The sequence below is a fragment of the Ovis canadensis genome, chromosome 7 (assembly GCF_042477335.2).
Source record: "Ovis canadensis isolate MfBH-ARS-UI-01 breed Bighorn chromosome 7, ARS-UI_OviCan_v2, whole genome shotgun sequence".
NCBI lineage: Eukaryota > Metazoa > Chordata > Mammalia > Artiodactyla > Bovidae > Ovis > Ovis canadensis.
The window spans coordinates 31,272,342-31,287,880 of NC_091251.1; the positions used below are offsets into that span (position 1 = coordinate 31,272,342).

The window sequence follows — 15,539 nt, forward strand, 5'->3', positions numbered from 1 at the left end:
TGACATCAAAAGAATAAGCAACCAGAGAGAAAAACTGATAAACAAGGAGTTATCAAAATCTAAAACTTTGGGGTTTCAAAGGATTCTATATCAAGAAAGTGAAAAGGCAATCCATAGAATGGTAGAAAATGGCAAATCAAATATCTGATGAGAAACTTGAATCTAGAATATTAAAAGAACTTTCACAACTGAATAATATTAAGACAACCCAATTCTTAAAAGAACAAAGGATATGAATAGGCATTTATCCAAAGATGACAAGCAAACAGCTAATAAGTACATAAAAAGATGTTCAGTATGATTAGTCACCAGAGAAATGAAATTAAAACCACGAGACTACTTCACACCCCCTGTGCGTACGGTCTAAGTAAGTTACTACAGACGTGTCCGACTCTTTGCAACCCCATGGAGCCCACCAGGCTCCTCTATCCACAGGATTTTCTAAACAAGAGTACTGGAGTGGGTTGCCATTTCCTTCTCGTCACACCCGCTAACATGACTATAACAAAAATGGCAGATGAATGTTGGCAAGGACATGTAAAAGCCGGAACCTTGCATGCACGCCTATGCAAGTGCTGCATGCGCAACCATCTGCCTCTGCGACCCCAGGGACTGAAGCCCACCAGGCTCCTCTGTCCATGGGATTCTCTAGGCAAGAGTACTGGAGTGGGGTGCCGTTTCCTCCTCCAGGGCATCTTCCCCACTCTGGGATCGAACCCACATCTCCTGTGTCTCCTGCACTGCTAGGTGGACTCTCCCACTGCACCACCTGGGAAGTCCCTCATGAATACACTGCTGAATGTGAAATGACAGTTAGTTTGGAAAACAGCTAGCAGTTCAAGAAAAAATTAAACAAGAGTTACCATTTGACCCAGAAATTCCACTACTAAGTATACATCAAGGAGAACTGAAGAGGTAACATCTATACCCATATAAAAATGTTACTGGAAAACATATGTCTTGGGATCAACAAATTCAGTTAGAACTTTGAACAACTTTATTTTCTTACATATTTGAATGCATTGATTTCATTTCACTTATTCAGTTCCTAAGTTGTAGATACCAATTATCCTTAAGACAAATTATCCTTTTCTATTCTCCATGCCCATTCTTTTCTCCTGCATATTGACACATAATCATCTCAGGCCTTTCCTTAATACTACTAATGCGATTTTCAATTATGTGTCCTCTACTTATTGAGATCACATAGTTGTTGATTTATGCCTCTGCTTTTAGCTCAAAACCTGTTTCAATATCATTCTGATTATTTCATAGTCTTAAATTTGTGCTGCTTTACTGGATTCGTGTTCTTAAATTCTTCTTAAACTGTAAACTGCTCATAGGGAATTTTCTTCCCTTTTTGGAGTATCTTCCCTGTAAACACAATAGGGTGTTTCTTTTGTGCGCATTTCTTTTATGATATCATTTAAACTTTTTGAAAAACCCATTGTGAGACTCTAAATGGTGATGTAAATCTATTCATACTTTTATTAATTTAAAATCATAGTACTTATTTCTCATATTTTGTTTCACATTTATTTCACTCTTGACTCATTTTTTTCCCGATAGATGAAGGTTTCTTGTGCTACTTTAAAAGATAAAGATTCAGGGAAATCCGTGATGGTCCAGTAGTTAGGACTCTGGGTTTTTGCTGTGGAAGGCAAGGATTCAACCCCCAATCAGGGAACTAAAGTTCCATGAACAGTGCAGACTGTTCCACTCCCCCACAAAAATTCAACTTTAGTTATTACTGTGTTTGTCTGTAAGGCAGACCTTCATGTTTGTTTACCCATATTGATTTCCAAAATTTGATAAATAGCTGTATTTTACCAACTCAATAAAAACAGCTCCCTGACATACCTCCAGGCTTCATCAAAATATATACTGGCATACCTTGTATGTGTTTCTGTCGACCATTTTCAAACAGGAATTCTAGTCATATAACATTTTTAGAATATTTTAAATTATGTTAGTGCAAGTCTCTGTATAGGGCAATAGCCAAAGGGCTTTGGCATTCATTATCACATTTGAGTCTCACACTGCCCCTGTGCAGAGAGACTACCTTTCAGAGAAGGAAACTGAAGCTCTAAGAAACACCTTCCACACACAGTAACACAAGGGCTAAGTGGCAGAGCCAGAATTTGGGCCTAGTCCTGCCTGACTTCAAATGCCAAGCTGTTTCTCATCTCTCTTTGAGAGTAATATGAAGGTCCCTACATCATAAACTATGTGCCCTGCCACAAACCTCAGGTCTTCCAAGAACTGGAGCCTTCCTCAATATTAGGCGAGCAGGCTGCTGGTTCCCACTCTGATCTGGAGGAAGTCCTTATGAATAAGGTGTGGACATTTCCTGGGGTTTCTATATTTTTATTTTTAATATTCTTAATTCCATGAAAAATAGTCTTTTCTACATATCTATAATTTATGTCAGGCTTCATGATAAGCAATTAATCTTTTAAATTGTGGCAAAATTTACACACTGTAAAACATATTCATTGTAAGCATATAGTTGGTCAAGCATAGGGAAAAACTGCAACCGAAGAAGATATACTGAGTGACTAATAAAGCTGGCAGTCTTTAAAGAGCCTAGGGATCATTCATATATCTTCTTTTCTAAGTGTATGCTTAAACCTCTTGACCGTTTTTAATTGAACTGTTTCTCTTATTGCAGTTTTTCCATATTTTATCTTTGAGTCCATTATCAGTTATGTATTATAAATTATTATGAATATTGTTTCTCAGGCTATGAGATGCTTTTTCTTTTAACAATATCTTGAAAGTTTTCAATTTTGATGAACTTCAATAATTAATATCAGTTTTTTTTCTTTTATACTTCATGCTCCTATGTTCCATCTAACAAATTTTGTCCCAAGACTGCAAAGATCTTCTCTCAGGTTTTCTTCTGTAAATTTAACATTTTACTCTTTGCAAAGAGCTGTATGACCCATTTCAAGTTAATGTTTATGTATAATATAAGGTAAGGATCAAAGTTCTCTTGAACATTCTATTTGCCATGAAGTGATGGGTTTGGATGCCAAGATCTTAGTTTTTTGACTGTTGAATTTTAAGCCAGCTTTTTCACGCTCCTCTTTCACTTTCATTAAGAGGCTCTTTAGTTCTTCTTCGTTTTCTGCCATAAGGGTGGTGTCATCTGCATATCTGAGGTTATTGATACTTCTCCCGGCAATCTTGATTTCAGCTTGTGCTTCATCCACCCCAGCTTTTCTTCTAACATTGTCTAATTTTGGTTTTAGAGTAATTATACAGGCCTCAAGATATGATTCGTATAGTATTCCTTGCTCCTTTGTTTTCTGGAATAGCTGAGCAGAACTGGTATTATTCTTTTCTTAAACGTTTTCAAAATAAAACTGGTTATCCAAACTATTTGAGTTTGGACTTTTCTGTTTCCATGTGTGGGAAGATTTTATTTATGAATCCAATCACTGATAGAAGACTAAATAAATTCTCTATTTTTTCTTGGATCAGTTTTGATAACTTGTTAACATTCAAGGCATTTATATATTTCATCTAAGCTGCTGAATATTCTTCCATAAATATTCATTATCTCTCCTCAATCTTTTGATGTCTATACCATATGTAAATGTCTCGTTCATTTCAAATAACAGTATTTTTGTCTTCTCTCATATTTCTTGATCAGAATGGCTAGAACTACACTGTCCAGGTACAGTAGCCACCAGCAATATGTGGCCATTCAAATTTAAGCTGATTTAATTAAATTTCAGTTTTAAATTAAAAAAAAAAAAACTTCAGGTGTTTAATAACAAAATGTGGCTAATGGTTACAGTTTTGAAGAACATAGCTGGAGAACATTTTCATCCTCACAGAAAGTTCTACTGATCAGTACTGGAACTCAAGCTTTATTAATTTCAAAAATTGATCTTTTGGTTTCCACTGATTTTCTCTAATGCTGTCGGCTTTCTATTCAGTGGTTTTAGTTCCTTTACTTCCTTCTACTGATTTTGGGTTTAATATGCTCTTCTTTTTGTAGCTTCATAAAGTAAAAGCTTAGATCACTGATTTTTAACCTTATTTCTTTTCTTAGATAAGGATTTAAAGCTATCAGTTTTCTTCAAAGCACTCTAGTTGCATTACACAATAAATTATATACATTATAAATTGCTGGTCCCTCATCTTGTTCATGAACATTAGTCTCTTATATCCCAAGAAGGTCAGAAGTATGGGTTTAAATTGAAGTAACATTCTATCACACCCTCCCTCATTCTTTCTTTTCCCAGCATCTTATTTCTTCCCTTTCCAGGGCTCCTGATCTTTGTGGGAGTTACAGCTCATGCTCCTAAGAATCCTAATTTCTTCCCCCTCTTCTAATTTCCTCCCTGCAAATCTCAGAGAGATTTGTAGAGAGAAGGTGGGAGACCAGAAATGAAATGGAGGAGCAAGAGCCACAATAGCTTTTATGTCTAAATCTCAAAGGTTACACACTGTCACTTCTGCCACATTCAATTTGTTAGAAGGAAATCACTAAGTACTACATGTGCCTTTTCAATGGAGGAGTATCAAAAAACCGATGGACATATTTTAAACCCCCAGAACAATATCATAATTTTTTACCCTAAAAAAATCATTTATCTTTTTAAAAGAACTAGATAAGGAAAGAAAATATGTATAGTCATATTTTTATACGTATGTATTACTTCCAGTTTCTTTATTCCTTATAACAATTCACAGATCAGTACACTAGAGTACAGATCAAACCCACTGCCTATTTTTGCATGGCCTGTAAGCTAAAAGAGATTTTAATTTTTAAATGGCTGACGGAAAAAAATCAATGAAACAGTACTTTTGTGACATGTGGAAATTATATGGAATTTAAATAACAGTGTCTATAAGATTTTATTGGAATGTAGCCACACTCATTTATTTATGTATTGTCTATAACGCCTTTCAGAACTGAGTTGTTTCAACACAACATATGACCCACAAAGCCTAAAATAGTTACCATCTGATGTCATTTCCTTTTAACCTAATGAATTTCCATTATTTCTCTTCTTGGAACATATATTATGAAGAAAATTCCCTCAGATTATCAGATTATCTATTTACATGAAAATGTCTTTATTGCAGCTTCTTTTTTAAAGTTTTTTTTTTAATGTTTTTATTTATTTGGCTGCTCCAGGTCCTAGTTGCAGCATGTGGAATCTTTGAACTTCAATATCCACTGCAGTACGTAGGATCTTTCAGTTGTGGCATACAAACTCTTAGTTGTGCCATGTGGGATCGAGTTCCCTGACCAGGGATCAAACCGAGCCCCTTGCGTTGGGAGGGCAGACTCTTAGCCACTGGACCACCATCAGGGAAGTCTATATTTCAGCTTCATTTTTGAAAGATACTTTTCTTAATTGATGATTGGACATTGTGGATGACGCATTGTAATAACAATGAATTCCCGTTATGTTTTTCTGCAGACTTGATTTTTCTTCTAAAAGACAATTAACTTGTCTGTCCACAAACTATAAATTATAGCTTTTATAGCTATTTTTGTTTTATGGGACTTGTGTTGTTCTACTGGATTTTAAATTTCAGCCTCCATTACTTTCAATGAGCAGACAGGTGTTAACCATATCATTATAAGCAAGTCTCATTTTATCGTACTTCACTTTATCATGCTTTGGAGATACTACAAGAAGATTTGTGGCAACCCTGTGTTGAGCATATCTATCAGCACAGTTTTTCCAACAGCATTTGCTCACATAGTGTCTCTGTGTCACGTTTTGATAATGTTTGTAATATTTCAAAGTTTTCCATTATTATAATATTTGTTACAGTGATCTGTGATCAGTAATCTTTGATGTAACTACTAGTCCCTGAAGGCTTGGATTATAGTTCCCATTTTTTTAGCAATAAAGTATTTTTAATTAAGGTATATCATTTTTTTTCCAACATAAAACTATTGAACAATTGGTAGATTACAGCATAGCATAAATATAACTTTTATGTGTACTAGGAAACCAAAAATTTCATGTGAATCCCTTCACTGTGATATTTGCTTTATTACAGTGATCTAGAATCAGCTCTGAAACTGCTCAGAGGTATGCCTGCATTCTCCTATATTTAATGTAATTTCCTCTGGGCTGCTTTCAAGATTTCCTTTTTATTTCTGGCATTCAGCAATCTGCCTACAATGTGTCTAGTAGCAGTTTTCTTTTGTATTGGTTCTGGGTGGAGGTCACTGATTGCCTTTAAACTCCAAGTTAGTTTTTCTCAAATATGAGTAGTTTTTATCTACCATTTCAGCCACTATAGTTTTTTGCCTCTTTCTGTCTCACCTCTACTTCTGGGATTCTAACTAAAGACAGTAAGAATTTAGCTATCCCCTAAGAGGAGCTATGAAGAGATAACAAAAGGACCTCAGTTTAAAAAATCAGTAAACTGCACTTGTGTTTTTCAAAAATTATTTCCTATTTGGTTTGCAATTCTATTTACTTATTTATTTTTTATCTTTTTGGCCATATTGTATGGCATGCAGGATCTTAATTCCTGACCAGGGATTGAACCCGTATCCTCTGCACTGAGAGCACAGAGCGTTAACCACTGGGCTGTCAGGGAAGTGGTTTATACTACTCTTCAACAGAGCACCTACAGTCTCCCCCAAATACTCAGAACAGTCAGCCAGGTATGGATGGCTCTAAGTTTGGGTATTAGCCTTTTGGCAGCTCTCTCCATTCCAGGATTTTCCTCCTAAATGTCAAGCTTCTTTGCCAGTCCTCAACTTAGTCCTCTGACACTTCAAACCAGTATAGTTGTGGTTTTCTGTTCCTCGAGCTATGGGAGTTGGGGAGTACCTTGTGTAAATAGCCACAAATTCCAAATTCTTACCCACTACTTACCCATGGACTTCCCTGGTGGCTCAGACAGTAAAGTGTCTGCTTACAATGCGAGAGACCGGGGTTCAATCCCTGACTCAGGAAGATCTCCTGGAGAAGGAAATGGCAACCCACTCCAGCACTCTTGCCTGGAAAATCCCATCGACAGAGGAGCCTGGTAGGCTACAGTTCATGGGGTCACAAAGAGTCAGACATGACTGAGCAACTTCACTTTCTTTCTTTCTACCCACTACTTTACTTTCTTTAAAGGATAAACTTCCCACTAGTTTCTGCTTTTTTTTGGTCTGTTAGTATTTTTGCTCTTTTCTAGTGTTTTTAATAAACTGTTACCTTAAAATTTTTTTCCAGGTTTTACCATTGCTACCTGTGGCAGGGTTCATTTACCTCACCTATTCACCATTACTATTACATAACACTAGTTAGCCCCCTAATATTTTTAAAACAATCTCCCAAACTTGAATTTATAATTTTATATATTATAAAATTTTAATTATTGGTAGTACTATAATGGATGGGAATACCAGACCACCTGACCTGCCTCTTGAGAAACCTGTATACAGATCAGGAAGCAACAGTTAGAACTGGACATGGAATAACAAATTAGTTCCAAATAGGAAAAGGAGTACATCAAGGCTGTATATTGTCACCCTGCTTATTTAACTTATATGCAGAGTACATTATGAGAAACAGTGGGCTGGAAGAAGCACAAGCTGGAATTAAGATTGTGGGGAGAAATATCAATAACCTCAGATATGCAGATGACACCACCCTTATGGCAGAAAGTGAAGAAGAACTAAAAAGCCTCTTGATGAAAGTGAAATTCGAGGAAAGTGAAAAAGTTGGCTTAAAGCTCAACATTCAGAAAACTAAGATCATGGCATCTGATCCCATCACTTCATGGCAGATAGATGGGGAAACAGTGGAAACAGTGGCTGACTTTATTTTTGGGGGCTCCAAAATTACTGCAGATGGTGATTGCAGCAATGAAATTAAAAGACGCTTACTCCTTGGAAGGAAAGTTATGACCAACCTAGATAGTATATTCAAAAGCAGAGATATTACTTTGCCAACAAAAGTCTGTCTAGTCACGGCTATGGTTTTTCCAGTAGTCATATATGGATGTGAGAGTTGGACTGTGAAGAAAGCTGAGCGCCGAAGAATTGATGCTTTTGAACTGTGGTGTTGGAGAAGACTCTTGAGAGTCCCCTGGACTGCAAGGAGATCCAACCAATCCATTCTAAAGGAGATCAGTCCTGGGTGTTCATTGGAAGGACTGATGCTGAAGCTGAAACTCCAATACTTTGGCCACCTAATGCGAAGAGTTGACTCATTGGAAAAGACTCTGATGCTGGGAGAGATTGGGGGCAGGAGGAGAAGGGGATGACAGAGGATGAGATGGCTGGATGGCATCACCGACTTGACGGACATGAGTTTGAGTAAACTCCAGGAGCTGGTGATGGACAGGGAGCCCTAGTGTGCTGCGATTCATGGGGTCGCAAAGAGTCGGACACGACTGAGCGACTGAACTGAACTGATAATGGAAAATAGCATAAACTACCTAAAGTAATGGAAAAGTCCACTTCCACAAATGCAGAAATAAATTTGCAAGAGTACAATGTATAATATCCTTCTGCAGCTCATGATAAAATTGGTGCCTTCTTAGTCTACACCCATACATACCTACCTGGAAACAATCAGGCCTGTGAGTCATGAAAATTGACAAAGCAAATAAACTACTGGAATTATTTAAAAGTTAAAAAGATAAGTGCCCCCTCAAAAGATTTGTAGACTGTTTTCAGTAATATCCCCTGGATTAAAAGATTTAGAAAAGGAAGATGTGTATTTGGAATAAAGCCTTGTATACCTTTTAGAAACAAGAGCAATAATTAAGAGTAACATTTCAGATGTATTTTTTAATTAAATACTTACCTTTGCTTTTCTAGAATGAGAAAGTATTGTAATAATATTTTTCAAAATGTATTATACATTTTCTTATACCAAAACAGCATAGTAAGAAGAACTGAAGAAAGAATCCACAACATTTGCCTTTAGGAATTCTACTTATATTCTCCTTTTACTGATAATTAAACACTAATATTCCATGGAATTTCAATCACAGAATTGTGAAGTTAGCAAAGTAAATCTGTGATCAGTAGGAAGCTCAAAATACAAGACTGACTAATTCAGGTCCATTATATTATGCAAACTGCCGAGTTAGCATTCTTAAGTATTCTTCGTATTCTTAAGGATCCCTTTATTCTCAGTACAGCAATAGCAACAGCCAAACAACAGTAATTCCACAACCAAAAGAATCCATTTTCATGCAGAATGAGTAGAACAAATAGAAAAGGAGAAAATGGAGACCAAGGGCATCTTTTCACACCAATTTTATATATTAAAAAAAAAAAGGACACCCATTATGATTCTATCATTCTTCCTTAAGCCAAAACATTAACTGGTGGTTTTGCTCCAAACCAGACATGGCGAAGTCTGATAGGAGAATTACAATCAAACTAAGTGGATTTGCCAATGATACATGAAAGCAACACTGCTGATGTTGAAGTTCAAGTATAAATAAGCATAAAAATCAGCAGGAATTCGAAAGAGAGGAAATTATTGGCACTGTTAAATATGTTAATTATCTTGATTGTGATGAGTTCACACATATGTCAAAACTGTATGCTTTGGCCTGCAGTTTATTCTACCTCAACTAGATTTCAATAAAGTTCAGGAAAAAATCAACACTCATTTTTACTCATCACTTGGATACTTTAAAGACAAAAATGGAAATCAATTAAAAGTTTGTAACCAAGTATAAATAACAACTCAAGGATCATAGATAAATAGTCATCCAAATTAAAAGAATATGTATATTATCTTTACACATATATCAATTCTTTCTTTATATCAAGAAAAAGAATGAAAGTCTCAATGGTGGTATCCTGAGACTCTCTGGTCAAAGGATGATAGAGGTCACATTGTCTATTCCATTTAGGTTCCACCCAGGTGTAGAATGCTCCTGGTTTCCATTTCCAAATGGATGTGATAACACAGAGTTTATTAATCAGGATTTGCAGCCTTACTGTACTTCTCTTCCTTGCACCTCTGTAGAATCTCTAAGCTCCTCTGGTGGACTGGGTGTTGGAGAAAGCTAATACTATCCATACTTTTCAAAACTGCACATGGCGCTGTATCATCATGTCCTTAGGAAGCAAAAGAAAAACAAAAAAATGGAGAAAAGAAAAAGACATTTTATAAGCCCACACCAACAGAGAATCAAGGACAATGCTGCCAACTATTTTAAGAGTACATAAAATTGTATCAAGTAATTATGGTTAAATGTGAATAATTTTTCCAATTAATTTGAAGAAATTACACAAAAAGAAAAAAATAAAGGTCCTGTTTAGGTATTCAAAGTATTCTTTTTCAGTACTCAACATGTTATTGCGTTCACACCATACTAAAAATCTCTAATTTAAAATACTAGGGAAATTACAAAAACAATTTGTATGGTGCCATTTTTTTTAATGGACTCATTTTTATCAGGTCTGAAATATAATTAGAATATAGTCGGCAACAATGTAAGAAACATTGATGGAATCCCAAAGAGAAACAAACCCAAAACAATTTACCAAAAGTTAAACTTTCACAAATCTTGCAATTAACCACACTTGTAGGAAATCCAAGTGTGTCAATGTTGGAAAAGTAGAAAGAAAAGCACCACAGAACAGGAAAACCCAGCAGCACTTCTGTATTTACAAATCTGAAAACAAAGCTGGAGAATCTGTCAAAATTAACTATTGGGAAGAAAGGGAAGAGAGCACATTCAAGCAAGGACCAAAGCCCCAGATTAGTGTTACTGAAACAGTAGGTCACTCGAGCAGTAAACAGAGAAGGAAGACTGTACCATATATATTAGGAATAAATGGATTTAAAGAGAATTTGGGTTTTCCAGGCTTGGAAGGTGTTGAGAATCATTTACACGGAGAACATCTCTAGAGTTAGGACATTAAGTTCAAATGTAAGTAACTTTGCCTTTAAAACACAAAAGTGAATAGTTTAAAAACAGATAGAGGCAAATTAAGCAACACATAATTATGTACTAAAGTTCCACTAGTATGCACATACTGTATAATTAGGAAGAAGATACTATCTATGAATAGTTCTCAAGGAAGAATCATTTTAAAAGTTAAACAGAGGCAGAGTAATTCAAAGAGGTTTGCAAAGCATGGTTTAATCAAACTATATTCCTTAAACTGGATACCAACACCCAGAGAATAGGCATCAACTTTTCGGCTAAGGAGACAGAAACTCACGATGCCATAACAATAGATTACAATAGACAGACATAGGTATATGTATTTGTATATGTGATACAGATACAGTCAGGTTATACACGATATTTTAAGAATTCATACTAGTTAATGTAAAAATAAGCTAATGAAACATTATCTCATTTATATAGTATGGGGAGTCCATAGTTGCAAGTGTTCAATGTTTCAAGAGACAAGTTTTACCAAGTAACCACCATTTCTCAATCAAAAGATACCTCAATAAAAATATTCTATTCTCAATAATCTCCCACCTTGATTGGGTGCTTGGAGAAGGAATGCTTAGGCTCAGAGGAGCCTACATTTGGCTAGTAACATGGTGGGGTAGAGTTGGGAGGCTATCAGTGGAGGGGGACCATTTGAGGAAAAAAACACCTGGTGAGTTCTACTCATGCTCTATCCAAATTTTAATTTTCTAAAGTTATCACCAGACTTGCAGGTCCTTCAATATCTAATGATATACAGCAGTCAGAAATAATTTAAGAAAATTATGGTATGAAAGTGTTTTGTATAAAAGTTCAGAATATTAAATATACTGAATTATGATGTAATCTTAAGTTAAAACTCACTCAAAATTGATACAGCCATTGTACTCATATTAGTCTCTCAGTCGTGTCCAACTCTTTGCAAGCCCATGGACTGTAGCCCACCAGGCTCCTCTGCCCATGGGGATTCTTCAGGCAAGAATACTGGAGTGGGTTCCCATGCCCTCCTCCAGGGGATCTTCCCAACCCAGGGATCAAACCCAGGCCTCTCGTATTGCAGGTGGACTCTTTACCATCTGAGCCACCAAGCAAGCCCTGCTAAGCACAGTTTCAATTGGGTAATGGGTAATTTTCTATCTGTGATCGCTCTGTGTCTTACCGGCACACCTGCAATTCAGGTATGAATGAAAATTCTTTCATTTTGCTTTCTATGCCTTCTTTTAACTCTTTACCAATTTTAAAGATTGCTTTACACACTCTAATACCGTTTCTAACCCTTAAAGTGATATTCCTCTCTTTGTTGTGTTCATCAGCTCCCTGTCAAAACAGTTTGGTTTCCTAGGATAGTTTTATAAGTACATTTGCAGTGGAGTCTCAGACTCTTAAAAGGTTTGTTTAGTGTTTGCTTGTGCTAGTTTCTAGTCTAGTCTGGATAATTTCTCAGTCTGAGATTATGCATCAAACTGCATAAATTCCCACGCATGGTTAACAGCCATAATCCATGCCTGGTAAAGATACAGAACACTAATTTTTTTAGGCAAGCTTTGTTTTCAAACTTTATCCAAGGCCTTACACATATTGATAAGATTATTCTTGTTCCTCCTAGGCAGGGCAAATAAACAGAATTTTTCAATTATCTTTTCAGTGACAGAAAAGTTCAAGCTCTTTGAAGCTCCTTATACCACGTAACAGGGGCTTAATTCCAGCTTCCTTGTAGCATTCAAATCTGAAACCGTGTCTCTGATCCTGTAACAGTTTCTATAATACCAGTTTCCAGGGCTTTTTTAAAGGTATACTTTTAATGGCCATTTTTTAAAGATAAATTTCACATACAGTAAAATTCACAATCTCAAGTATAGAGTTTGGTAAGCTTAAACAGTTATATCATGTAATCCTCAATCAAGATATAGAACATTTTCATCACCTCAACTAGTTCTTGTATTCCCTTCTGGTAAATACCATCCCTATCCCTTCCAGAGTCAACCAAGTAATGATCTATGTATTATTTAACCTGTTCTTAAACTAAGTGAAATCATACAGTACATATTCTTTCATTCTGGCTTTCTGATAAATATTTTTGTGACTCATTCATCCTATCAGTAGTTTAGTATTTTAATTGCTAAATAATGTAACAAGGTAGGAATATATCACAACTCGGTTACCGTTTCTTTCACTGATGGATATGTGGATGTTTCCATTTGGGGGTTATTATAAATAAAGCCACAATAGACATTCATTCTATGTGCGTTTGCATATAACAGCTTCATAGAAATACAATTCACATAGCACACAATTCACTTATCTAAAGTGTACAAGAGGTGAGGTGAAGTCGCTCAGTCGTGTCCGACTCTTTGCGACCCCGTGGACTGTAACCTACTAGGCTTCTCCGTCCATGGGATTCTCCAGGCAAGAATACTGGAGTGGATTGCCATTTCCTTCTCCAGGGGATCTTCTCGACCCAGGGATCGAACCCGGGTCTCCCGCATTGAAGGCAGACACTTTTACCTCTGAGCCACCAGGAAAGCCCCAAAGTGTACAATTCAGAGGTTTTCAGTAAAATTCCCAAAGCTGTTTAACCATCATCACAATCAATTTTAGAATACCTTCATCATATCAAAGAGAAACCCTATATTTTTAAACTATCACTTCCCTTCTCATTTCCCAGTCTTCCCACTCCAGTCCTAGGCAAACACTAACCTATATTCTATACACAGATTTGCCTATTCTAGAAAATTGATATAAATGGAATCATACAGTATGTGACCTTTTGTGCCTTGCTCTTTCACTTAACAAAATGTTTTCAAGCTTCATCCACGTTGTAGCAGGTTCTAGTACCTCATTCATTACATGACAGAATAGTACTCCATTGTATGGATATAGCAGTTTGTTTATCCATTCAATTGCTGATGAATATTTGAGTTGTTTCTATCAATATCTTTCGGCTACTATTAGTACGATGCTAAGAACATCAGGTATAAGTTTTGTTTGAACACCTGTTTTCAATTCTTTTAGGTATCTACCTAAGAGAGGCATTCATTACTAGATAAAATGGTAACTAGCAGGGTGTTTTAGGCAAAGTGGCTACATCGTTTTACATTTTCGCTAGCAGCATATGAGGCTTCCAAGTTCTCCACATCCTTACCAACATTATTTCCTGTCTACTTTATAACAGCTGTGAAGTGAAGTGGTATTCTCACTGTGGTTTCAATATGCATTTCCCTGATGACATATTATATTGAGCATCTTTTCATGTGTTTTATTAACTATTTGCATATCTTCTTTAGAGAAATGTCTTTTCAGATCCTTTGCCCTTTTTAAAATCAGGTTATTAGTTTTCTACTATTGAACTGCAAGAAATGCTTACGATCTAGATACCAGTTCCTTATCAGATACATGTTTTGTAAATATTTTCTATCATTCTACGAGTTGTCAGTTCTCAACAGTGTCCTCTGAGGCACAAAAGTTTTCTATTTGTGTAAAGTCTAATTTATCCCTTTTTGTATTTGGTTGCTTATGTGTTAGGTGTCATACCTAAGAAACCACTGCCTAATCCAAACTGAGAAATGTGAATCCTCCAACTTTTGCCCTTCATGCATTTCTAGATTCCTTTACATATCAATTTTGGGATCAGCTTTGTCAATAGCTGGGGTTTTGACAGGACTATGCTAAATCTGTAGATCCATTATTGCCAGCTAACTACATTAACCTTTTCAATGCATGAACGCAGAGTATTTTTCCAATAACTGCAGTATTCCTTAAATTTTTTCAACAATATTTCGCAGTTTTGGTGAACAAGCCTTGCATTTCTTTTGTTAAATTTACTAATACAATTTTATACTTGTTGGTGCTCTTGTAATTAGAGCACCAACTTAATTTTGTTTTCAGGTTTTTCATTTTTAGTGTATAGAAATACAACTGATTTTGCATACTGATTTGGAGTCTTGCAACTTGATGAGGTCATTTATTATCTCCAGCAGATTTTTTTTGTAGATTCCTTAGGCAATTTTATACACGATATGCCATCTATAAACAAAATAGTTTCTTCCTTTCCATTTTGGATGTCTTTTCTTTCTTTTCCTTGCCTGTTTACTCTTGCCAGTATCTCCAGGGCAATGTTATATAGAAGATGTAAAAGCAGATATCTTGTCTTATTTCTGATCTTAAGGGAAAAGTATTCAGTTATTCACCATCAAATATGGATTTTTCACAGGTCCCCTTATCAGGCTGAGGAAGTCTTCTTTCTATTCTTAATTTGTTCAGCATTTTTATAATGAAAAACATGAAAAGGTATTCACTTCTGTGAGGCCTTTTCTGTGTATGTTGAGGTGATGATGTGACTTTTGTCCTTTATTCTATCAATGTGGTGTATTACTCTGACTTGATTTTTCTAAGCTGAACTAACCTTGCATTTCTGAGTAAATTTCAGTAGATAGTGGTATAAAATATTGTTTACATATTGCTGAACTCAGCTTATAAGTATTCTGTTGACAATTTTTATTGAGGGATATTGGTTTGTGGTTTTCATTTCTATGATGTCTTATCTGGTATCCTGGTAACACTGTCTTCACCAAAACAGAACAAAAGCATTCCCCTATCTTCTATTTCTTGGGAAGAGTTTATAAAGAATTGGTGCTAATTTT

The 15,539-nt window shown here is 35.9% G+C and overlaps 1 protein-coding gene across 16 annotated transcripts in view; it reads right to left on the reverse strand.

Moving 5' to 3' along the window:
* MYO9A (myosin IXA) overlaps nt 1-15,539 on the reverse strand; it is a 242,739-nt gene that overhangs the window by 97,905 nt on the left and 129,295 nt on the right. For 10 of the 16 annotated variants that reach the window (XM_069595551.1, XM_069595542.1, XM_069595541.1 and 7 more), the window contains one exon: nt 9,947-10,066. The exons of the other annotated variants lie outside the window; for them this stretch is intronic. In XM_069595551.1, coding sequence (XP_069451652.1) covers nt 9,947-10,066 — 120 coding nt within the window. The remainder of the gene's footprint in view (nt 1-9,946; nt 10,067-15,539) is intronic. 16 annotated transcript variants of the gene reach the window in all.